This window comes from Arvicanthis niloticus, chromosome 5, assembly GCF_011762505.2.
Source record: "Arvicanthis niloticus isolate mArvNil1 chromosome 5, mArvNil1.pat.X, whole genome shotgun sequence".
Taxonomy (NCBI): domain Eukaryota; kingdom Metazoa; phylum Chordata; class Mammalia; order Rodentia; family Muridae; genus Arvicanthis; species Arvicanthis niloticus.
Genome location: NC_047662.1, coordinates 82,148,872 through 82,175,684, shown reverse-complemented (window position 1 = coordinate 82,175,684; position 26,813 = coordinate 82,148,872). Strand labels below are relative to the sequence as shown.

The window sequence follows — 26,813 nt, the reverse complement described above, 5'->3', positions numbered from 1 at the left end:
CAGCTGCAGCCTTTGAATTCAGTGCATGCTTTCTCTTGATATGTTCAAGTCATACTAACCTCTGGCCATTTACAAAGCTTTTAGTGTGTGATTTTAACAAATATGTTACAATGAGCTTAGACATATATGTGTCATTTCTCCTGTCCACTGATTGTTGCCATTGTTCCATGTTGGTGTCTTCTAACTCACCACTAATCTTTGATTTTGATGTCTGGGCTCACATAAATCTACTTAATTCATTTTAATATTCTTTTGCTCTGTGCAAGTCAACCATGAGAATATTCCCCACTTTTGCACCCTGTCCCCCAAGAGATGAACACAAAGACTGTTTCCAGTTTTGTGGTACCATATATATATATATATATGTGTGTGTGTGTGTGTGTGTGTGTGTGTGTGTATAGTTAGTTTGACTGACACTAGATTGGCTTGGTGTTCATTCTCACAGCTTTTAAGATCTCCTGAACTTTCTAGGTCAACTTTACTTCTCAAATAATTAGACTATGGCCTGGAGGTGTAAAATAGCAAGCCTAAGCTCACACAGAAGTTTTGTAAGAGGAGTCACATTGCAGATCAGAGGGAAAGTGTTAATTCAGGATAATCTTCTGCGAAACATCTGGCCAATCTCAACAGCTCTATTGTTCATCCCTTTCCCCATACTGAACTTTGGTCAGTTGACAGTTGCGCACATGTGAGGGATTACTTGATTGATATTTGCTTGCCATGTCTGCTCTTCACCTTAGTTTTATGTGGATTTTGTTTCCTAGTGCTTGATATGTAGTTTTTCAGATGACGTAATAAATGGAACGCTATTTGGATACGTAAGAAACTCCATTAATAAAAAAAAAAATCTGCTCATGTATAGTTCTTGTATAATTGCAACACTTTAGTATTAGCATCATTGGGAGAAAGAAGGCAGTGGGGTGTAGGGAAAAGAAGAAGAGAAAGAAGGGAGGGGGAGGGGGAGGGGGAGGGAGAGGGAGAGGAGGGAGAGGGAGAGGGAGAGGAGGGAGAGGGAGAGGGAGAGGGAGAGGAGGGAGAGGAGGGAGAGGGAGAGGAGGGAGAGGAGGGAGAGGGAGAGAGAGGGAGAGAGAGGGAGAGAGAGGGAGAGAGAGGGAGAGAGAGGGAGAGAGAGGGAGAGAGAGGGAGAGAGAGGGAGAGAGAGGGAGAGAGAGGGAGAGAGAGGGAGAGAGAGGGAGAGAGAGGGAGAGAGAGGGAGAGAGAGGGAGGAGAGGAAGGGTTTGGTCAACTGATTTTTCTTGATAGCACAGAAACCAGATTTCACACTCTCAATATTTTTCTGTCATTGTGGATCTCTGAGCACAATTTTTAAAGTCACTTACAATACTCCACATGGCTTTGAGAATTCAGTAAGAGCAATCTCATAGTTTTCCTTTTTGCAGCTTTCCTTGAGCCTTCTGATTGCTAGGTAATCTATAACAACTTAGGACTCTGTTTTCTGTTGAGCCTTCCCTTCTATTTCTTCTGTCTACAATGCCTTCCATGACCAGATTCAATTTTAGCTACTTCAGAATTTGTTCCCATGAGAATGTCCCTGTCACTTGGCCACTGAAATATGTCATGTATTCTTTCTTTTTTCAGAATTGGGGATTATTTCAACAATGAAGTGTGAGTTTCTGGAGCAGATTCACTCCTGCTTTCTCTTCCACTACCAACTGAGCACATGGATTGTAAAGGTTCATTAACTTTAACTGAATTCTCAGCACCCTTGCAACATTATCTTTTCCTCCATCTTTTGCCAGGTGTGTCGAACCAAGGTGATAGATCTCAGTGAAGGCATTTCCCAGCATGCTTGGTATCCTTGCACCATTAATTACCCATACTACCAGCTGCCTCAGACCACATTCTGGCTCCAGGTAAGCCCTGATCTTGAGAGGCATGGTGTATAATAGGTCTTGCCTCCAGAAAGCACTGACCACTGTGGTGACTTTTTTCCCTTGAGATGCTCTTTCCAGTCTTCAAGACTGTCAATTTGAAAAGACAGAAAACCAAAACTTATTCATGGGATGCTTCCTAAAACCAAAACTCGTAATTGTTCACAGAATGACCCATTTGATGCTTATATTGCAAAGAATTTGAAATCTTCCTATTATTTATTATTCAAAGCTTTAAAAAATAATCTTTTCCCCCCCATGGAGTTTATACTGACTCACAGAAAGAACTGAACATTTGACTTTTTGTAGCTCAGTGTATGCTTGGTCACTTGCTGGACAGCAACCTTCACATGACATTTTACAACTTTGTGTGGCTTCATCTTCTTGGCTACAGACTGGGAATTGTGTTTGTTTTTATTTATGTATCACTGACATACTTTAAGCCCCATGGTTCAGAGAATTTCCAGGACTGTGCCTTATTTGGCTTTATCATGTTGGGACCTAGTAGACAGAATAGTGGGGATACGTGATGGCTAATAAACCTGCAATGTGTTTGGTGTCCATGTGTAATTTCACTATGTACTATCCTTGTGCTAGACACTATATTCCCTCCGTCTTAATAGAACTTCACAGTGACCCTAGGAGCCACTTTCTTTAGTCAACTATTTAAAAATGAAGAAAATGAGGCTCAGAATGTTCCAGGCATCTATCATCATCATACAAAAAGAAAGAAAGAAAGAAAGAAAGAAAGAAAGAAAGAAAGAAAGAAAGAAAGAAAGAGAGGAAGGAAGGAAGGAAGGAAGGAAGGAAGGAAGGAAGGAAGGAAGGAAGGAAAGCAGGAGTAGAGCTGAGTCTGGATCAAGGTTTCTGGCCTGGCTCCCCTCTGGGATCCTCTATCTCCTACTTTCCCAGTGAATGAATGAGTTGAAACAAAGCAAAATTCCTCTTTGCTCCACTCTAATCTGATTGTTTTTCTATCATGTGGCTGAGTGAATGAATGACTGTCTCATGTCTTCTCTATTTCAGACGTATTTCTCTCAGCCAATGGTTGCTGCAGCTGTTATTATTCACCTGGTGACTGATGGGACATACTATGGGGACCAAAAGCAAGAGACCATCAGTGTGCAGTTGCTTGATACCAAAGATCAAAGCCACGATCTAGGCAAGCATGCTGTACTGGGCTTGGTTCACCCTTGGGTCCCTCTTTCCATGTGTGGTTGCCTCCCCCCAACCCCCCCCCCTTTTATGAAAGATCTTCTCCTTCCCCTTCCTTTCTCTAGCCTCTTTTCTATTTAGAGTTCTGGATGCCTTAATCAAAAGTTCTTGGTATATCCAGAGAAACACGAACTTGGCAAACATGAAGATAAGGATTCAGTGGCAAAACTTGAATTTCATTGGCTTGCTTTGTTACATACCTTTAAACTTAGATATCCACAGAATCCTCAAAGGACTCTGGGAAGGAGACTGAGCAAGCCCCACTATATGTCATCATCTGAAACCCATTGTAAGGCACTGGGAGACCACAGGACACATAGCAAACCAGGACTGAGAGAAGCTAGGTTTTAGAATCCTATCTTGTTTCTACCAGATGTCTCTGAAAATCTCAATAATGGTTGTGTATTTGACATATTTTCCAGGTGATACACATGTGAAAACAGATATTGGAAAACTTTCAATTAGCTTTGAGGTTTGGGATTTGAAAAGTAAGTGAGAAGTCAGGTCCTGCCTACTGGGGAGCAAGGGCATGAGGTGTATCCACTTGTCCTGTGGGAGTTGCTGCACACATCTGGGCAGACAGAATAACAACGTGTACAGTCTGGAAAGAAATCCAGTTCAACATGACTCAGTACACGGTATTGGTTTGATCTTTTAGCATCTAAAACCAAGAGCTTTATTTAGGCATATTTTAGTAGCATTTGGGTGAAAAGGTTTCTAGTTGTAACAAAATCTCTTCTCCACAATTGCATGGAATCCCTTCTCAAATGAATGTTACTTCTTCCATGAAGATGGGTTCTAGAGATGGGCTACATGTATTATCTTGTGGGTCTAGCAGAGGGTGTTCTGTGGCCTCAGTCATACAGATAGCATAGAAGTCATTTAGGTTTTTAGCAACCTCTGGTCCTGGTTGTGGGAGCTTTGGAGAGCCAGGTATAAGCTGGCCCCACAGATAGCACAAGGATTACTTAGGCTATTAGCAACCTTCATTCCCAGCCTTCTGGATGTAGAACAGGTTGCATCTCTTTTCTTTTTAACAGACAACACTGCATGTTTAATATTTCTGCTTTCCCTAGTGGTATCTGTGAGGTCAAAGACCTTTGTGCTCCCAACACTGAGCATATTCATTTTTGTCTTGATATCAGTAGAGGAATGACTCTAAAATTAAGACTTAAAGTTTGATTTCCATAGTTATTGTTAACTCACTTCGAAAATGTGAACATCACTGCACCTGACTCAAAGCCTGGTACTCTTGGATTGCATTGAGAGATATACCATATGGTTAGGGGGTCATTGCCTGTCACTACTGTGACTACTCCTAGTATAAAACTTGGCACTAACCACGTCCCATTCCCATTAAGGATACTGTTACACTTTGCTATAGACATCTAACCTGGAGAACTTTGGGGCATTTATTGCAAGTGTTTGGAATTCTGGGTGAGGCCTGGAGCTGGCACTTCAAAGCTGTGTGCACATCATTGTGTAGGAGAACCCATTTCAAAACTCTGAGGAAGCAAGCAAAGGGTCACTTCAGGGTCAAACAAAAGCCAAGGAAGCAAGAAAAGCTTTGTTGTTGTGTTTACATGTTTATTCATTTAGTAGTTTTAAAGGCATAAAGAAAACATATCTTGAAGAAAGAGAAAAAAAATTCTTAGGACTTCTCTGAATTCCTAGGAAGTTTCCCTAACTTACAAGAAAATATTTTCATAGTTATCCTGGCACTGCAAAGAGTGAGGAGCAGACAGTGGAAATGTCAGGCTCTCAGAAGCTCCTTGGCTTCCACTGCTGTTATCTAAGGCTTTGATGGGTTCCTGTCTCTCCCCATCGGATCGTTCTGTTCTTTGTCTCCAGACTACTGAGCAGAGGCTTAGTGTCACTGAGAGTGTAAAGTAGAAAAAGGACACCTGATGGACCCAGTACTTCCTCCTCCCACAAGGAGAACTCGCCCATCTGTCAGCACATGGTCAAGACCACATTACTTTTACAATGTAGAAATGAAGGTTTAAGAACTTGCTAGAATTCCATCACTGGCAAGTACCGAAAACTGAAGCCCGCTTTTGACTTCGTCACTCCATCCCACCTGCTGAATCTACTCCTTCCTCTGTGGAATCCATGCATCTTTTCTCTGTGCTCCCATCCCTCCCTTCCTAAACCTGGGGAAAGAAACAATAAAACATGAAAGACTCCTAGGAGACAAGTTTGGGTTCTACTTGTATTTGGTGCTGCAACCATGCTGTGCTTGTCTGTGCACCCCAGTTTCCATCCTTGAAGATAGGGCAGAGGTCCTTCCCACCCAGGGTTGCTCACGGACCTACTGATGAGGTATAACAATGAGCTTTTGACTCTGGGAAAGGGTTTGCTCATACGCTTTATTTCTCCATCGTTATGAGATCCCAGGCAAGCAGCATGAACTCAGAAGGCTCAAACCTTCAAGTCCCGAAGCAACGTGGGAGGGAGTGCGAGCCATAGATGCTTGGCTGAGGGTGGCCGTTTGGGGGAGGGAGAGACTTTGGGCATTAGGTGAAGGAAAGCTTAGGGGCCAGGGAGGCAGGGGGATTGGAAAGATTTGGAAGCAAGAAAAAAGGCAGACAAAGAAACTTTCAATCAAACTCAAAATCCTCACTGGCCGCCCAATGGTGCTTTTGTGGAGTGACATGAAAGGGTCTGGGGGCTTCTGGAAGGGCCCGTTGGGGAGGGCGTGACTGGCCTTGAGTAATGAGCCTGGCCCCTCGGCCCTCTGTCTCCCCTGACAGGCCTCCATGTCTTGAGCTGCAGGAACAATCCCCTGATTATCCCTGTGGTCCATGACCTCAGCCAGCCCTTCTACCACAGCCAGGCGGTACATGTGAGCTTCAGTTCGCCCCTGGTTGCCATCTCGGGGGTGGCCCTCCGCTCCTTCGACAACTTTGACCCCGTCACCCTGAGCAGCTGCCAGAGAGGAGAGACCTACAGCCCTGCTGAGCAGAGGTAAGCCACAAGGGCCTTCTCACCCTGGATCATTTGTAGTAAGTGGAGACGGAGAGTCTGAACAGCCACTACTGCTGCTGTTAAATTCTACCTGTTTCTTCACTCTGCATTCCCTGACTTCTGGTCAGTTTGTCCTTCAAGATGAAGAGGATCAAAAGTCTTTGAATGTTGGAATGAACTACTAGAGAGTAGAAAGGAACCCTTCTTTCACCTGTCCCGCAGCCACTGAGTTGAAGACAGGATACAAAGTGAACTAGAAATAGCAGTTTTCTGCGCTAGGCTGCAACATCCCCATCTGAACAAAGACAGGGGCGGTATATCAACTCTTGGTTCTTAGTATTCTATTTTGATGGTGGAGATGGTCCTCCTCAATTGTGGATGATGTGACTACCATTTGCTTCATTCTAGTCCACTGTGTATTTTAAGGAGTGAAATCCCTATATCTTCTGTGGGCCTAGCTCCTTATATTTCCCCAGCAGTGGAGGAGTTTGTGTTTTAACTGCATTACATCTATTAGTGCCTTTGATCTCGTATCTGTTACTGCTGTTCAGCTCTTGCCATGAGAAAACAATATTTATTTGGAAGAATGAGTTTGAGGACTACTCTATTCTTGGAGTTGAATCTCCACATGATTGATTCTCAGACGCGTGCCCTTACATGAGTCATTTCACTTTTCAGAGTCTCAGTTTCTTATTCAGAAAGATGTAGGTGATGACATCTACCCACGGGGGTAATTGTGAGGCTCAAGTACCAAACTGTAGGTGAACATGACCTTGCAAGATACTCACTGTGCAAAGTTAATGCATCAGTGAGGACTGCTAACAATATTCACCTTCCAACCACAACAGTGATGCCTCTGTGTGCAGAAATCTGTCTGTTGTTCTTAAAATTCAGAAGTGGAAGAAACCTCAGAGATGATCTAGAGCAAAGAACATATTCAAACTTAGTGTTGCCATCTAGATTCTGGGGCCCTGGAAAGGGAAATTGTCCAGTGTTGCTGAGATGCTCTCATGCTTGTTTAATAAGATCCAGAGGGAGAGTTGGTATGTTGGTAGGCTTTGCAGAGTGACGCCCTCTACATGGCAATTCAGCCCTGTCCTGTACACCTGGGAGCAGAGAGAGGGAGGAGGACTGGTGACGGAAGGGGGGACATTAGCCTTTCCCATGCCCCTGCTCCCACAGAGGACACAAAAGGTGGTTGCAAAATCCACATTGTTTTGCACCCACAGTCTCCAGCTTCTGTTGTGCAAAGTGTGTCGCAATCACTGAGATGGACGAGCTCCTTAAATATTCTTCATTGTCATATTTCATCCTAACAGCACTTCTTTATCCCCAGCTCTCCAGTCTCTATCAAAATAAGGTAATTCTCTGGACCCAGGAAAACAATGTTGATGGAAAATGCAAATCCATCAGATCTTTAGCACAATGTGTTCCCATCTTCAGATACTTCTCTGTACCATCCACAAGCTGACCAAAGCCAGCACTGGCTTCTCGGAGCTCTTACCTAATGACTCCTGTGTGCTGAGCAAAACAGTGTTTAAGCTCTGAAACAAATCAGTTGGTATATGATTACATAGTTCTTTGGTGGTAGAGAAACGTGGATCTGAGACAAGACATTATCCTGTCTGCTTCGTGTGACTGTGGACTGTAGTCACCCCCACTTCTCTGAGCCTCCATTTCTCTTTAAGAGATGCTGATGAATAATATATTTTCTGTAGCTCCTTCTAGGCTTCACAGCCTGCAATTACAAGAGCTAGGAAAAGTAAGAAGATAGAGGAAGGAGCAAACATTTGTTAAGCCCATGACAACTGCATTACCTTATTTCATCCTCATGCCTGGCTTGAGACAGTATGACTCAGAGAAACAGCCAGTGAGTCCTTGAAGAGTAGGCAGTAAGAGGGACAACCCCCACCCAATGCATCAAGAACATAAGTGGGAGAAAAGGATTCTTCAGGACTTGTCATGTGTGAGCATTCCCCCTTCTCTGGTTAAGGGATGCAGAAGCAGTCAGGAAGGCCTTTGGCTGACTGGGCCCTCCGTTTGGATCAAGCTACATGGAGGGCTGAAGCTGCAAAGCTGCAGGATCCTTCTGAGTGCCCCAGTGGGGAAATGACAGCAGCTGTTCTTGGGGAGCTGCAGAGACTTTGACAAAAACAGGCAGGACTCTACAGTCATGCAAATGTAGTAAAACAACCCAGAAGACAAGGAAAAGAAAGATAAGCAACAATGTGTACAAAGGCCTGGGATATGGTCCTTTATTCTTGAAATTGGCAAATCAGAGAGATCAATGTCTTTGCTTTTTACAGTAGAGACTCCAGTTTATTCTCCTTGGACAGTTCCACTTTAAGCTGTTTTACTGGCAGGAAAAGGCACTTTTCCCTCCCATCCAGATTCTTTTCTCTACTCCCTCCAGCTCTTCCTCTTCTCCCTCCCATGTTCCTCTACAGAACACCCTATGAGATCCAATGAGCTACCTTGAGAGAAGCAGTGCTATAGCTAAACCAATGTAGATGGTGTTGTCTGACCTAGATTCAAGGGTTCCTAGCACCTGGGCACTATTGTGCATGCATTCAAAGCCCGCCTCCACCAATAGGATCAGATTTCAAGTTAGATGTCCAGTTGTAGAATGCAGTTCTACTTAGTTGGACAATGACACACAAATGGGAGATTACAGGTGTGAAGTGGAAGGCTAAAAGGCTTCTTTAAGGAGAAAGACTGTAGTCATAAGTAGCCCCAGTGTCTGTCTCTACATAGTCCATCTCCTTTTCCTTTTCTTTCCCCTCTTACACTACACACACACACACACACACACACACACACACACACACACACCATCCATCCATCCATCCATCCATCCATCCATCCATCCATCCATCCATTCATCTATCCACCCACCCCTCCACCCATCTATCCACCCACCCATCCATCCATCTATGCACTCTATGGTTCTTATTAAAAATCAAATGCTGTATTATAAATTTCAGTAGGCTAAGTATTTAAACAGTTATTTTCACTTCTTCCTTATTCCTTCCTCTCTCCTTTCTTCCCCTTCCTTTTCTCCCACCTTCTTTCTACCTCTTTTATTTTCCGGTTCTCTTCCTCTACCTCCCTTTCTACATGCTAGCACCTCTCTAGAGGTAACGCAGATACCAAACTTTTTAGAGAAGATACCAAACTCTTTGCTAGATATAATTTCTTCATGCGGCTTTGATAAACTCTTTTCAGTTGAGGAGAAGAGGACATAGGATGGAAGCAAATGCTCCTGGAGTATACACTTCCAGGACCCCAATGAACAGGAATTCATAGATAGCATTTCAAGCTCAGGTTGAAGGTATTCATGGTCATGTGGAACTATCTAATAAGTCAGACTGAATTCACAGGTCTTTGTTTACAAGAAAGGGAGACTAAAGGAAAGAATCCCTGCTTCTGTAGCCAGATACTGGTCAGGGGGCAGCCACCAGTTCACCTTGAGTTTCAGTAGTCTGTCTATATATCGTGTGAGACCCTAAGCTTGCATCTCTTACTCTTCACTGGTCTCTGTATTCCACCACATTGAAGTTCTGGGTTGTAAATGTTTTACTATCACTTTCCCTTGACTTCCATTTCTGGGCAGGACAAGGAGGTCTTATCAGGCTAACATTTTTTTTTTTCTGTCTCTCACAAATGACCTGAAGAGTTGGTGCCTAGGTTACATTTCCTCTCACTTTCCAGTTTTGACCATATGGCCATCTATTTGTTGTGGTGGTGGTGACTGCCATTTAATGGCATAATTGTAGCTAAGCAGAAGGCCATAGGAGTTAAGAGAGGACTTAAAGAGCAGAGCCAGAAGAAAAACCCTTTCTAGCCCTTCAATACCAGCTTTGTCCTGCCTGGCAGATTTGCCTAGGTGTCAGCCATTAGGTGTAGGATTTCCATTTCAGTTCTCTGGCAGAGGAAGAGGTATCACAAATGGTTCTGCCCTCATGAAGATCTTGAACATGTAAATAAATAGACACAGGGGTGTGTGGGCACATGTATACACACACACACACACACACACACACACACACACACACAGAGAGAGAGAGAGAGAGAGAGAGAGAGAGAGAGAGAGAGAGAGAGAGAGAGAGAGATCACCTTTGCTTCAATGTAATAACTTGGTACATTCACCTTTTCATCCAACCTCAACCAATAGTCTTCTTTCATAAAACTTTCTTTTTTTTTTTATTGCCCATCCATCACTATTGAATTCCTCTCTTAAAATCAGAAGTTTTTAAAATATTCCTTGGTTTTGTATTTTAGAAATGAATCAGAGCTGTAATGGGACGCGGTATGTGGGACATTCAGTGATCATTCTTCTGCAGTGTTTGCGTACAACCTTTTCTAGGTAGTGAGATAGATCTGGAAAGAATAAGGGCTCAGGGAACACAGTGGCTGATGTCTATTGGAACTCTGTCAACGCTAAAGTGCCCTTGGGCAAGCAATTCCAAATGTGTATTCTCAAATGGGAGTAATATCATTACCCCAAAGGAGTCCCTGTGCAGTTACAGAGAAGGTGTTATAGTGAGACTCAGTGACTAATGCCTGGCATTTCATACTTTATTTCCTCTTCTTTCTTTCCTACTTGCAAGTCTACAACACAGGTGCAGACAGACATGCTGAAAAACAAAGGATGCTTTATTACCAAGTTGTATTCTAAGAAGATACTGGTTCTAAGAATTGCCCCATAATAGAAGGAATATTAGATTTTTGAAAATAATCACCCCCCCAAGCCCATTTTGAACATCATCAAAGAGCATCAGAAGATCCAATGTTCTGACAAGGTCAAGGAAAACGTTTCTCAATATGTCAGTCATGAACACTGTCAGCATCCAACTACCTTTAAACAGGGGTTGCCTAAGACCATCAGAAAACATTAATATTTATTATTCATAGCAGTAGCAAATTACAGTTATAAAGGAGCAATGAAAGTAATTTGATGGTTAGGGGGTGCAGTCACAGCAACATGAGAAACTATATTCAAGGGTCGCATCATCAGGAAGGTTGAGAACACTGTTCTGGAATAAGAAAATCTGACTGATCTCACTAGTTCACTACTACCCTCTCTTGTCTAAGCACAGAGCCCTTTAATAAGGCGTTCCCAAAAGCAGGGAGTATTTTCCTTCCGTAGCAGACAGGGACAGAACAGGAAAGCCATCCTGTTAAGGAGTTTCAGAGCTCCCAATGCATTGATTCTGTACTACTGTTCTTAGTTTACAAGTACACCAATCTCCCATTCTGCTTCTGTATGCCTCTTTGCCTGGATCCCTGTGTCCCAAAAGTTTGTAAAGTTCATCTCTACATTTTGTACAGGTCTTACTTCATACAGAACTTTTCTTCCTCATAGATTCTTCCATTAAAATTTATCCTAATCCTCACCACCCCCCCCCAACAATGGCTCGCTATAATTTCTCTTTGGTTTTAATGGGCTTACTGTATTTAACACTGTCTTCAGTTGTGTAAGTACTTGAGTACACGTACTTCCTCTTCAGTACACAGCGCGATCACCTGATGTGTCCTCCTAACAGTACCATACCCAGTGAAATGCCAAGCTGACATCTATTAAATGAATGAATCGATGACAGTTTATTTGGTGACAACTCCAAGGGGGAAATCAGGCTACTACTGCCAATGTCCAGATTAGGGGAATAGGGTTTTGCACAGCTTTCCACATTGAGCACTTGATAAATTACTGAGCTGTACCTTGAGCTTAAACATTCCTCTCTCCTATACTGTTTCATTTTATGAAATTAAGTATTGCAGTTTTTCATAGTCTACTAACGAAACATGGTATGCACAAAAAAGGGAGCAGGTTGTGGTTTTTCTTTAATCGCCCCAGGATGCTTTCCTTCTAAATCCTGATAGGATGAAAACCCAGGGGCCTTCTGAGAGTGCAGAGTCCGAATGTCCAAATTATAAGGCAGAGGTCAGAGAGACAACCCGGGAGCTCCTAGCTTACAGAGTAAGCTGTTTTGTACAAGTGGCTCTTTTTCCCAGTACTTGAACAGTGTGAGCAGTGCAATGTTTGTTATCAAAGCACATATGCTGACTCCATAGTCCCAGCCTCTCCCAGATCTCCGCATCAGTACAGCATGGTGTTACCCTCCCTAATAGCTCAACAGGGGATACAGAGTACCAACTTGTTCTGAAGGTTGTAGGGGTGTGATGAGACAAGCTACATCAAGAGAATCTGAGCCCCATATGAAATGATTGCCCTTTTCTGACAATTTTTAAAACTAGATTTCCTCGTGAAATGTTTTGTAGCTTATTACTTCATCAAAAATCTCCTGATCTGTTCCTCACAAGATGAGTTGAGTAGTTGCAATGATGTGTACCCAGATCCTCTACTCCTTCCTAAAATCAAATTACTGGTGAGGATCAGAACAGACATTATGAAGGTTCAGAGCATCCTTATGATGTTGCTTCTGGTCAAACTTTATTTTTCCCTTTTTTAGATAAAAAAAAATGAAAAGAAATGGCTGACATAGTAGTGCATGTCTTCAATCACAGTACGTGGGAGACAGAGGAAAATGAATCTTTGTGAGTTTGAGGCCAGGCTGGAGTACGTAGTGAGCTCTAGGACAGTGAGAGCGACAGATGGAGACCCTGTCTTTATCCTCCCCCCACATTAAAAAAATTAAATAAATAAAAGCAAAACAAACAAACAAACAAACAAACAAACACACACATCAGTAAAACTAAAGACTTGCAGATCTGGGTGTAAATCTAGCCACCTGTATAGCTCTATAGCCTAAAACCAAGGTTTCAGGATGAGCATAGATAGATAAAGTTTTCGTACAGCGGGTTTTGCTGCTGAAAACAATATTTCAACGGCTGCAAAAGTTTCAAGCCATTAAAGGTGCTATGACCAGTTGTTTCTCTCTATTTAACCATCATCTGGTACAAGCCATTTTTCTTCATAATCCAAAGTATAACAAGGTATAACAGGCATTGTTTCTATCCATGGTAATGTTTTAGTTCAGACCCTAGGGCAAAGCTAGCTATGAAGACCTTAAGGTCACACATTGGAGTGGGAATGTAAACAAGTAATTTATTCTTGCCAGGCTCCAATCTTTCCAACTATAAACCAAATAACACTTAGTTCATAGGGTTATTGCACGGATGAAGTGAGCTCATTTAGATATGCTCTCAGTGATTAATTACTAATGTTCTCAAGTGCCTGGGTACCTATAGCTTAATGGGAAAGGTTATCAAAGCACAAAGAGGATTAGGTCATTTTTACTTGTATCCTTAAAGATTAGTAAACATTTGGGTGCCTGGGAGGCACCTAGATCCTGGACTTGAAATGCATCAAGTGGGAGGGAACGGTATGAGAGACAAGAAGGCAAAATGTCTGTGATGGAACTTATCTAGAGACATAAAGGAATGCTTCCTATAGAACTAACTCTGACTTGAAGACTGCAGAATTCAGATTGGCTAAACCGTGAAGATAGCATCCAAAGCCAGACACAAGGCATGGTTTCTGTACATTTTCCTTAAGGATTTGTGAGTTACATTACAGTTCTGAAAGATGCTCCCAGACAGGACACTGACACTGGGCCTCATGACTCTGTGAAGTGGGATAAACTTGCAGGTGCACTAAGGCTCCAATAAATAACATATTTGCCCAAGTCATGTAATTTCTAGGTAACAAATATAGCAGGCTATCTGTTTAACATTAGCTACTGTTGGTTGAGGCTTAGAATATGCTGGGAATTTGGCTACATGAATTTTAGAAATTATCTGATCCAATCCTCCCCATGACTATTGGAACTCTCCACTCACTAAAGCGTTCAAGTGAAAGGATTTGAATCCAGGATCTGCAGCCCCTATTTCTTGTATTCTTTATAAGCCATGAGCAGTGGAATAGCTTTTGCCTGACTCAGCGCTCTTTCTTGTCTTCAGAGTTTGCTTCTTGAAATTTTGGGAAGAGGCCTTTTAGCTGGAGTAGAGTTCGCTTGTGAGAAAACCCCTCTTCACCTTCTTATTTCTTCCTCCCCAGCTGTGTGCATTTTGCCTGTGAAGCCACGGACTGCCCAGAACTGGCTGTGGAGAATGCTTCTCTCAACTGTTCCAGCAGCCACCGCTACCATGGTGCCCAGTGCACTGTGAGCTGCCAGACAGGTTATGTGCTGCAGATACAGCGGGATGATGAGCTAATCAAGAGCCAGGTTTGTGAATTTAGAGAGAAAAGCCCTCTTCCAGTCAGGGAAGGCTCGCAGGTGTGAAATAGATTCTCTGCAGAATCCCCCAGTACCTGCTACCACAAAAGACAAATAAATAAAACTCTCTCTCTCTCTCTCTCTCTCTCTCTCTCTCTCTCTCTCTCTCTCGTCTTTCCTCTCTTACCCCTTCCCACTCTCTTTCTCTCCCTCTCTTTCCAGGTTTTTCTCATATATATGTATACATACAACACAATACACATATATGCATATATATATATATATATATATATATATATATATACACACACACACAAACACACACACATGCATGCATGTAGATTTACTACTATGAAGACTGAATCAACCACACAGCCAACAAACAAATCAGCTGGGACTTTCTAAGAAGAGGGCTTCTGTCCAAGAAGTATTCTTACAGGCAGCATATGTCAGTGTTGTTATAGAGGATACAGATCTATGATCTAGGAATGAGATCATATTAGAATGAGATGCTGAATCTCAACCTTCTGCATAAGGGAATGAGCTGTTTTAAGTAGATGGGTGTTCTCAGTCTATGAGTGTCTCATTCATTCATTCATTCATTCATTCATTTATTCCAAAGCATGAGTTCATCATAAATCAGAGACTGTGCTAAGTCCTGGAGAAACAAAGTCCTTAAGTGTGAACTGTTCCTTGGTGACTAGCAGAAAGCATAGAGACAAAGAGAGACACACAAGCTCTTACAGGAATATGAGGGGAAAGTGGTTAAGGAAAATGCCCTGGAGGAAGTGACATAAGAACTGAGAAGTGGTTTGATGGGCAGAGGTGTGTCTGCAGGATACAGGCAAGAAAAGTATGCTCTGGAACTGGCATCGGAGTATATGTAGAAACCTGTTAGTATTGTAAGTGTGCCACATGTGGAGACTGGCTTTTCTTTTTTTGAAAATCATGCAAGTCATGAGGCTAGAGGGTCAAACAGAGTCCACAGGTGCCAGATCCTGCCAGTGTAGTTGGGAAGTTTGAAGTTGCTATGGCAGCAAGAAGCTGTGGAAGGACATGGCATGACTAAATCCTGATAAACAAAGGCCTCATTTGGCTGCCCACCTGGGGGTGGCATGAAATGTAAACAGTGAGACAGACAACAGACAGAACCATGGGAACATTATCAATGGAACCCCTGGAAGTTGGGCTATGTCCTGCATGAAACTGTTGGTACTGAGTAGAGATAAGTTACATGGAAAGCCTTGCTTCAGTCTGATGTTGCTCTGGGAGTCTTGGGGCCAAACAGAGTGAGTGGGACACGTTTAGCAGTCCCAAGCTTTGAGAATTCCAGAACCGTTTCTAGATGCAGCTTTTCCACAGCCCCATCAGTAGACCAGTAGAATATTTGCACAGCTAGCACATGGGGGGGTATATTCTTTATTTCTGGGAACCCCTATTTGTGTAGAGCTTCTGGGCTGGCATGTCTTTGACACCTACTTCCGTGTGTGTCAGACATGGCAGGTCTGAACTCCTATGGAAACAATTAGGCTGACTTGGCAGTGAAAGACCTCTTCTCCCTTTGATGTGTACTTAAGAGAGGAAAATGTCCTTTGCTTTTAAAAATCCCAAATCAACATTTGGTCTTCTCAATCCCCAGGGGTTTGGCTGCTTGCTCCTTGAATGGAAGACTCTGGGCTGCCGATGACAGGCCTTCTCTTGGCTCTACAGCATGGCCTCACCCTTCCACCTACACGGCCTTGCCATTTTCTAGCTTGGTTTAAATCAGCCAGATAGTTCAGTGTTCCTAAATGTGTTTCTTTTCGATGTAATTTTTCTTGATTATTCAAATGTTCTTTTCTCTGGAGCCACTAAATTTTAGAATAGGCAGTAGCATATAGTGTATCCTTGGGTTCAATCCATTCCTGTTACTAATGGGAGACTTAGAGAGTGGACCTTCCCATGGAGAGTCAGCAAGTCTCTTGTACTCAAAGGCACTCCCTGACTTAGTACCAAGAATTTAGCTGTCTTTAAGTAAACCCCTTCAAGAATAGATACCAAGATCGGCTTCTGCTATCCTTCTATTTAAGGTGTTTCAGAGTTTATTTTATAAAAAGAAGTCTTGCTCTGTGAGGTCTCTGAATCTCCAGGCTCTTATCATATGATGATCTATCTGGAACACATCATAGATTGCATTTCTCAGCACATTTGGGTTCAAGTCACACTTAGCTTTTCTCTTAGTGGGTAACTTAAGACTGCTCATATAATATTTCTAGGCTTCCATTTCTGCATCATTTAATGGGTATTAAAATATCTAATCTATGCAGTTAGGGAGTTATTAAAAATGAGTTTGAGTCAAACACTGAGAATGGGTTAGCTCTTTCCTAGACAAGACTCTGACCTGTGGAGAAGTATATTTCCTCATAGAGGAAAACCTGTCTGATCCCCCTCATTGTACCTTTCTCTGCCTCTCAGGTAGGGCCAAGCATCACAGTGACATGTACAGAGGGCAAATGGAACAAGCAGGTGGCATGTGAGCCAGTGGACTGCGGTATCCCAGATCACCATCATGTTTATGCTGCCTCCTTCTCCTGTCCAGAGGGTACCACCTTTGGTAGAAGATGTTCCTTTCAGTGTCGCCACCCTGCCCAGCTGAAAGGTATTCTGAGTTGTTTATCTCAACCCTGCCTCTATCATCTCTGAGAACCCAGTGGCTGTTTTTCAGCCTCCTTCTGAGTCTCAGGCACCACCAAGTAGATGGAGTTTTGTCTGTTCCTGGTTTCTTTTTAACCATTCACTACAAAGTCATGTACACCATATTATTGTGCAGCCAGGAATTAGAAAAATTGTGTACAAACATGTATATGTGTATAAAAATAGATATGAATACCCCTTCAAGATTTTGAAAGTCTTGCAAGAAGATGGTGGGAGAGGGGAAGAAAAAGAGTTATATCTTGAACTTATGTATCTCATTTAATGTGGATGATTAAGACTCTGCAAACCTTGTGAGGTGTTATTAGTCTTTCAACTTTCCAAAGGAATAAACCAATTATTGGGGATTAAAGAACTAGCCTAAGTTTGTCATATTAGTGATGGAGACCATGTTGTAACCCAGGTCTGACTTTCCCCAATGTCAACTATATTCTTTACAAATGAAGACTGGGTATGAAGAAAAGCAAGCATCCAGCGTCTCCTAAACTGAGCAATAGGAAGATGAAGGTTAAGAAGAGGCGACATTTTGGAAAGGGGCAAGAAACTGGCCTGGAGGCACATAGTGTATTTCTAGAAATTGAAATCATAAAATAGGTCTTAGAGCCCATCAAGAACAATTAGAAATACTGAAGACCCAAAGTACATCAAGAAAGGAGGGATTATCACAGAGCTCACTAGCAGCAATTTTTAACTGAATTTTGGAGATATAAAAGTTCTATCCTCCACATGATCTGTTAGCTGAAGCATATTTCTTTCTTAAAATATTAATAATAATAACTAACTTGGTCATAGAGTCTTATATTTTGGCCTATCATGGCAGAGTATGTATGAGGAAGTTATGTTGTAGGTGGGGACTTTCGGAGTATGTTTCTGAATTCTCTTAATAGCAGATGAACTACTGTGTATGGTTAAGATTTAAATTCTGTAGTATCACCAGTAGTGAGCATCAAGAGTATCACCAGTTTTGCAAAAGGAGATTAATCCCAAAGGTTATATGAACTCATAGACTTTGTAGGTAATGGCTATGAGGTCAGAATCTCAGGAAATGATCTGTACTAAAACATAATAAAAATTATTGATTGGGTACCTGAATGTTGTAATGGAAAAGAAATACAAGAATATAAGACCCAGCTTTAATTATAAGCTGCCCCTTAAGAAAAGCAGGAAGTGCAACTGGCCTACATCCCAAATATAGTTCCTCCTCTTTTCCTATCAAAGATGACTGAATAAGATAGATATAGAATTTTTGTTTGGGATACTATGAAGATTAAAATTAAAGAGAAGAGGGGAAGAAAAGAATGAAACTATGAAAGGGTTGTCCCAAGAGGTTGCAACCACAGGTTAAGAACCCCTTATAAAATCTAAGCAATCCAATCCCATTACATGGCTCTGTCTGTCAGTAGGATGAAGGGTGTATTAATAAACAAGAAAATCATACCTTTCTTAATTAGAGGCCCATGTGAAAAGAAGCCAAATAAATTAGCATTGCTTATTAAAGCTTTCAGAATGGCAAATCCTTAAGCAAATCTTTCAGAACTGTTTATGTGACCATGCATGAAGGGAATAGATACTGCTATAGAAAGTAGTTTCAGGGGAACCCTCATTTTGACGTGTATTGATCCCCATTTTTCTCATCTCTTGAGAATTCAGGGAAACATCTTGACATTCCACAGTAACTGTGAGGACCCGGTGGTAGTCCATGTAGCTTTGTTAACAGCACTATCTTAAACACAGACTTTTGTTCTGAGGTTTTCACTTGCACCTGCTGGCAGCAAGGACTGGATGAGTTGCACTCACACTTTGAGGTTCTTAATGGTACCTCACTTACACTATCTTGTATGTGTGTGTGAGGGGGGGGGTGTTGCAGGAAGTAATGACTGTAGAATCAGAAAGTTCCATGTCTCTCTCTCTCATCCTATCTTTTTTTTCTGTAACTTCTGTTAGTGTCTGTTCTTCACCAAGGACAACAAAAGGGAATATTCTTACAATCTAGCAGTCATAGCCTTAGGCTAATGCAGTCTTTGGAAGGCTTGCTTGCCCTTGTTCTAGTCCAGCAAACTGAATTTCTGCAAACTGAGGGATCAGCATCCATTCACATCTTAAAATGCTCAACTTAAAAATGTTGACTAAGAACTCAGTAAGAACTCAGAAGTTTTGATTAGGATAGAGAGGCTGAACAACTCTTTCAAATTCACACATAAATTCATGATGCTTCATTCATGAAACAAATGGACATTGGAGAACTGCTATATACTTGACAGTAGGCTAGGCTCTGGGAATAAAGAATGAGTAAAACATAGCTCCTTATCTTAGGAACTCAGCAGTGACCACACCATAGAGCAAAAATGAAAAAGATAAAACAAAACCAAACAAACCAAAAGCAACAAAATAGATCAAAAGGTGACACTTCCCTTCATGATTCTATTCTATGACAATTTCACTGCAATGTTTCCATGCACACACTCTGGTGTCATGCATTTTGGGGAGACAATGTGATGCTTAGATCCACATATAAATTGTGCCTTGATCAAAACAGGGTTACTGGTCTATCAATTGCTTTTACCATTTATAATTTCCTTGTGGTGAGAATCTTCAAAAATCAATTCTTCTCATTATTTTGAAATACAGAGCATAGCATTATCAGTCAGAGTCACCCTATTGTGCCTTAGGATCCAAAAACTATTTTTTTTTTTAAAGTACTCTGAAAGGGACTTGGTCTACTGTATAATCTTTTGAGTAAGGTAATCATAATGAACACTACATTTCTGTCACTGCTGAATGCTTGTAGTTCTTTCATGCATGCTAGAGAGAGGAATTTTCTTAAACATATTTGAAGACACACACAGCAAGACTAATTTGTTGACTTTAAATGATCATACATACATACATATAAGTGTGTAACAATAATTAGTGAAAAATATGCCATTATTTTGAAAAAGAGCAAGGAGGTATATACATATACAGGGTATTGTGGGGAGGAAAGAAAAAAGGGAAATGATATAATTATGTGATAATCTCAAAAATAAAAGAAATAGTTAAAAATAAAGCTTGAAGAGGTGAACAGTGTCTTGAAAGAGGGATCAGGCAACAATACCAACCAATCAGGGCTCCCAGGGTCTAAACTACCAGGCTGAGAGCACATAGGGTGGGACCCATGGCTCCAGCTGTATATGTATCGGAGAATGGCCTTGTCGGGCATAGATAAGAGAAGAAGTCCTTGGTCTCATGAAGGCTGGATGCCCCAGTGTGAGGGAATTTGAGAGCAAGGATGTGGGAGTAGGTAGGTGAGTAGGGGTACATCTTCATAGAAGCAGGAGGAGGGGTGATGGTTTCTGGGTGGGGGGAAATGGGGAAGTGGGATAACATCTGAAATGTAAATAAATATCCAATAAAAAATAAAGAAAGATGGATCAGTTAAGAATACTTCCTGCTTTTGCAGAGGACCCAGATTAGATTCCCAAAACCCATATAATGGTTCACAAACATCCATAACTCTAGTTGTAGAGGATATAATACCCTGGTCTGTTTTCCATGGGTACTAGGGATACACATCATACACATATATACATGCAGGCAAAACACTAATACAAATAAATTAAAATAGAACAACATTGTATTTATTTACACACATAAAAGTAAGTCTTACAAGATTAAGAACAATAAGCAAGCAAGATGACAGAGTACCCCAACTAGTGAGAACCTACCTAGTGTCTGGTATCTATACTCTCATACTCTGCTAGAAATGTCAGCCTCCCTTCATTTTATGACTTAAGTCACATTCCCCAGAAAGCACATGTTGGGGAATATGAAGAGGGAAGAGATGGTACTGATGAGAGTATAAGTGTCTCTTCTGCAGCCAGTTAACAATGGAAACAACGAGAGCTCATTGTCTATGAGCAACTTGGAAAGGAGAGATTCAAACATGACTGAATGATCAAAACTCTAAATAGTCTCTAAGTCCTCCTCCAACAATGATTGGTTTAATGCTGATACCATCAGCATTCACTTTATGTTCTTTAGGGCATGTTTTAAAAGCAAGTATTTGTGATCAAACCCAAAAAAAAAAACCCTCAGGGTAGTAAACATCCTTCAGAGTCAAAGGCACAGAGTGTATATGCTATACATTGCTTTCTTCAGAGCCAGTTGGTAGATACAGGAATAAGGATTGATGGCTAGGGACTGGAAATCCTGATCCTGCAGAGTCCATCGCCTACACTTCTAGGTTGGTTGTGAGGGTGGGGAACGTATCCATGGCTCTGAATCAGTCCTGCTCTACCCTGCTCATTCATTCAGCACTGTTGAATAACTCCTATTTGCTCTCTCCTAGAATGGCCATTTTTGTTTGATTCTTTCCTCTTGGTTAACATTCTGCAATCCTCATATCATCTCACAACGAAGAACTATGTCCTTCATTTCACAGTTTATAGCATTCATAGCTGATACAGCCCCAAAACGTTGGTAAATGCACTTACACTTTAGTAGTGGATGTTTTTTTTTTTTTTATCACCCTTGAGCAATTTGGAAAGGGCACCACTCTTACCAAACTACTGATACATCTGACATTCCGAGAAACTTGCCACAATAATTAATACCCACAACAATATATGGATATTCCTGTCTCTGTTGCCTTGATGCAAGCTCAATGAATCATCCTTTCACCCTTTTCTCTTTCTATGGGCTGTGAAACTATCTAGTTATATAGTATTATAGCTTACCAGGTAGCATTTTCTGTGGGGTTTGCAAACACTTGTTTCATCCCATCCAGATGAACCACACTGACGAGGAAGGGAATTACAGGAAATTAAGAGAAGACTCAGAGTATTATACATAAAATTGAGAAGCAATTCTCTTCTTTCCTCGCTTTATCCTAGGTAGTACTTGCCACTACTTCCAAGAATTCATATTTGATGACAATTTGTCATGCTTCTTCATATACCATTAGATAACAAGCACTGCATTTGTGTTATTTTTGTCTCGTTTTACTCATTGCTTTGCTCCTAAACTTATAAAGTACCTGGCATGCCACAAGCACTAACCAGATGTTGGCTGACGTATTGTCGGCCTCTGTGCATCTCACATGTGTTCCGTCTGACATTCTTGTGTAAGTGTGATGTTAACAGAGAGGGAGGAAGGAAGGGTACAGGTTAATGAGCAAACCAAGACATTGATGGCACTTTGATAGACACTTTTTAAGAATGTCGCTGTAATTTAATCTGAATTTTGGAAAGACAAAAAAACTCCATTCTTCCTGTGGATACAAAAATTAAGGTTGGGCCATCCTGCATGGAAAAGAAAGGTTTTGCTGAACATACAGACACAACCTCTTATTGTATAAAACAACTCTACCTGTAGTTAGACAAACTTGGTTTTGAACATTTGTCTTTTACTATTCACAAGTTGTATGAGCTTGATCAAGGTATCCCCTCCTTTTGCAAATGAGAACTAGCATGCTAAGCTCCCTGCATTTCAAAAGTGCTCTGTGCATAGTAACTGCTCAATAAATGTCAGTTTGCTTCCTGTCACTGATGGTCTCCCCACCCTCCTTCGAATCCAGAGACTCCCATGTGCTTCCAGCACTGGCTGCAAACCGCATTTGGTATTAGCCAATCAGAAGAGAGTCAGTGGAGAAACACCCACTGCAGGTCCTCCTCTGTCTTGGGTCTGAGAATGGCTGTGCCTTCATAATACATGAGCTGGCAATGAAAAGCCTAGCTTCTAGTTTTTTACTTTTATTGCCACTGACCCCTATCAGGCAAGTATCCTGAAGGCAATCAGCACTGTATAAGAGCTGCCTAGTGCTTGTGGCAGGAAGTAATGCTCTCTCAGCTTCTCTGGAAGAACTTCCCTGAGCACTGGGATCTGAATAAAAAAAAAAAATCCCTCCTGGAAAGATGGTATAGTCACATCCAGGCATGAAGAAGCCAGGACAGGTACAGGGCCCAGCCCCAGAGGCACCCCTGGGTCATAAAGATCCCTGTTAGTGGGGTTGTCACCCTTTAGGCTGGTCCCACTGTCTCAGGCAAAGACATACACCTGCAGGGCACAGGGATGATACAGGCCCAGGAAGAGTTTTGTTTTTTTTTTTTTTTTTTTTTTTTTTTTTTTTTTTTTTTTTTTTTTTTTTTTTTTTCTCTTTTTTTTTTCTCCCTATGCAGCATATGAGGTGGAGGCTGGTTTGGATTTTAATGCACTGTAAAAACTGGCTAAGCCTAGCTTCCATGGCTGCCTGCTTTGCAATAACTGCCCAGCACATTCCAGAGACACTGAGTTCTTAGAGGAAGGCATTGGAATTCTAACCAGGAATCCTTGGAGACCTCAAGTTGCTTAAAATCCAGGCAGCTCATGTGTTATCTTAGCTGTCAGGGGACTCATTCCTCTGCTAACCTCGTCTGCCTGTGTCTTCCAGGCAACAACAGCTTTCTGACCTGTATGGAAGATGGACTGTGGTCTTTCCCAGAGGCCCTGTGTGAGCTCATGTGCCTCGCTCCACCCCCAGTTCCTAATGCAGACCTACAGACAGCCCGGTGTCGAGAGAACAAACACAAGGTGGGCTCCTTCTGCAAGTACAAGTGCAAACCTGGATACCATGTTCCTGGCTCATCTCGGAAGTCCAAGAAGTAAGTGCTGCTAGGAACATACTCATGAACTTTAAGAAGGGTCAGAGTCAGATCTGGCTACCTCTTTGGAAGGAAACATTTCCAGGTTTGCTGAAGGCCAGACCAAGTAGGATCCCATTCTAGCCTATAGAAAAGACATGGAAGAGTAAGTATTTTATCATGGTAGTGGCTTAGTTTTCTCAGGCTTCCTGTTATTTTGGCAGCAGTATGAAGACTGTGTTGTCATAATGCAGAACAAGTTGCAAAAATGCCTTGCACAAAGTACTTGCTTAAGAAATACTGAGTGCATCACCATTGTACAGGCACCCATCATGACACACTGGAAGGAAAAGAGAAGACAAGGGGCTGATGGGGGTTGAGTTTTGTCCCAAACCACATTTGAATGACAACCTGCCTACCTCCAAAATTATTGTTCAATAGATATGGTTTCCTTCCTTCATTATTATTATTATTATAGATTATAATATAATTATACCATTTCTCTTTCCCTTTGATCTCTCTAAAACCTGCCGTTGTTATATTTCCTGGCTGTTTTCAAATTTATGATGAATTATTTTTTAAACACATTTGTATATATATATATACATACATATGCATATATGTATGTATATACAGACACACACACACATAAATATGGTCTGTTCAGTTAATATAACATTACATACCCACATCTCTATCTATATATCTATCTGTATTTGTAGAAGGAAAACTATTTGTCTTCTTCCCAGCATTCTTTAGGTCATAAGCTTCCCCTTTAAATGTTAGCAGTCTAGTGGTGCCATCCTTGGTTAGGTCATATTTAAGCAACCCTGTTGTTGGAAGTTCATGGTGCTACCTTGATATTTCTAGAAGACAAAAATATGATAGCAAACTTCTTGTTCCCCTTGTTTTACAGCCTTTCCTTCTCTGGTTTTGCAATGATCTAAGCCTTAGATGTAGTAGGAGTGGTGTCCCACTTGGTACTGGGCTCCACAGCTCTGCATTGTGACCAGTTGTTGCTTTCTGTAGGGTCTCCATCATGCATGTCTCTTGCATTCCTCATACAGGCAAAGAATTAGGAATATGAAGACAATGGTAGGGTAGACTCTGTTAGTGCTCAGGTTCAGACTATGTGATCCTGACAATGACTATTCCTTCATCTTTCCCAAAGACGGGCCTTCAAGACTCAATGTACTCAAGATGGCAGCTGGCAAGAGGGAACTTGTGTGCCGGTGACTTGTGACCCACCTCCACCCAAATTCTATGGGCTCTACCAATGCACTAATGGCTTCCAGTTCAATAGTGAGTGTAGGATCAAATGTGAAGACAGTGATGCCTCCCAGGTAAGCCCATTGAAACCTGAGGGCCTTCTTCCCTCTACTCTACTTAACAAGTGCTATATCCAGGGCTCTATCTACACAGCCAAGCTTATAAAATGATAATATCATCATTGTAGAAGTTGAGAACCAGGATTTCTAGTATCTTCTTTGGTAAGATCTGTGAGCTGTATTTTCTCTCTACAGGCCTATTTTATTCAGAGATTTTTTTTTTCTTTGCGATTTTAAGCATTAAAAACTATTAGATACTTAAAGAAACACATGTATGCCCTCTTAGCAGTTAAGATTCATCCACTACCTCATTCTGATAGGAGTGCCTGGGACTTTGATCAGCTCTGCCCACTTTCTACTACACACATTTTTTCTTAAAGCTTTTGTATATACAAGGCAGCCATCAGACATCAGCTGGCCCTGGAAGCCTATTGACAGGGTTTTCATAAGGTTGGGAGAACACTTCAGAGCACAGTGTGGAACAAAAGAGAACAGAAAAAGCCAGCATGGATTTGAGTTTTATGTCAATCCATATGTAACTAAAGAGTAAGTCCACTGCTCCCGCCTGCCTCGCTGAAGGGACTTTGTGAAAAAACTTGCTTCAGCCTCTATATCCAACCTCTGCTACCTGGTTGGACAAGTAGGGAGGCGCAGAAGCAAAATGAAAGTTGAAAAGAATGCAGAAGTCCATAGAAACTCCATTTCCACAGAACCCACCATTCAGATTTGATGGGTCAACTCTGCCACTCATGGGTGTGCAAGGATCACCAGCCAGGTGAAGCTGGAATATAGCTACCTATACTTCTAAGGGTTGAAGTCTTCACTGTTCTTTATTTCTTAGCCTCCAAATACCAAACACTGCAAAACTAATACCCTTAGCACCCCTTTCTTCCTTTTCCCACATTTAGACTATTCCCAGGCATACCCAGTCTTCCCAAAATACCTCCTAAAGCTGTTCACTCTGTACCCAAAGCAACCACTCTAATAACAGGAAAAAAAAACAACCATCATAGTCTTTTTCCCCCATAGTGCAGCCTGTTGAGCATGTCTTTTTTTTGTCATCTCAAGTCTCTGGCTTCCAGCCTTTCTAGACCAGCATCTTTTTGTTCCCTTGGTGTACAATTCAACCTTATTAGGCATTATTTCAGACCCCATCTCCACTCCAGAAGACCCAGGTTTCCTATCTTATCTATGAATCTACGGTAAGCACTTCTCTCATTTGGTCCTGAGGTCTGGCTATTTGTCTTCCACCCCTCTAAGAGGTAGGACTTCCAGTATCTTCTTTGTAAGCTCTCCGAGCTGTATTTTTTCTCTAGAAGCCTATTTTATTTAGTGATTCTTAGCATTGAGTAATCCTTCTTCTAAGAGTCCTCTTCAAGTCCCATCTACTCCTGGACTCAACATCACCTACCTCCTGTTATCAACTCATAGCATCAGCCACCATGCTGTTTGTAATTTATTTCACAGTAGTACTATAAAATGCTGTAAAGTCTTCCACTGCCTCTTCCAATAACTCTATGCCTTCAGCACTTAGGATGGTGCCAGGCACCTAGTAGGTCAGTAGGAAGTGACAGTCTAATTAGGAACCTGGTGCCTCTTCTGTGGATAAGTTGACTTTTGTAGGCATTGCCTCCAATTCTTGAGCATCATATATTCACATCTGTCTAGGGCTACTATAGTGTGCTGGTGGTCACTCCTGGGAATTACTCCTGGCAATCATGTGGGTCCTCCAACATCTAGGAAGGTGAAGTCCTGAAAAAAGCAGGGACCAAGATTGCCATGGCCTCTTCAAAGACTAATCAACTTCCCTTTAGCTCCCTCACATAAAACTGTTGCTAACAGTTATCCCTGAGCCAAATAATATTCTGGCCATGGCCATGTTATCAAACTGAAACCCAGTCTGCCTGCCGCCTGCCAAGTAGCTTTCATGGGCAGTTTGTATTT

General features: G+C 41.8%; 1 protein-coding gene across 1 annotated transcript in view; it reads left to right on the top strand.

The window, feature by feature from the left end:
* Pappa (pappalysin 1) overlaps positions 1-26,813 on the top strand; it is a 223,026-nt gene that overhangs the window by 157,364 nt on the left and 38,849 nt on the right. Inside the window, exons 11-17 of the mRNA XM_034502365.2 lie at positions 1,761-1,874; positions 2,919-3,054; positions 5,861-6,074; positions 14,095-14,263; positions 16,709-16,892; positions 23,352-23,562; positions 24,713-24,884. Coding sequence (XP_034358256.1) covers positions 1,761-1,874; positions 2,919-3,054; positions 5,861-6,074; positions 14,095-14,263; positions 16,709-16,892; positions 23,352-23,562; positions 24,713-24,884 — 1,200 coding nt within the window. The remainder of the gene's footprint in view (positions 1-1,760; positions 1,875-2,918; positions 3,055-5,860; positions 6,075-14,094; positions 14,264-16,708; positions 16,893-23,351; positions 23,563-24,712; positions 24,885-26,813) is intronic.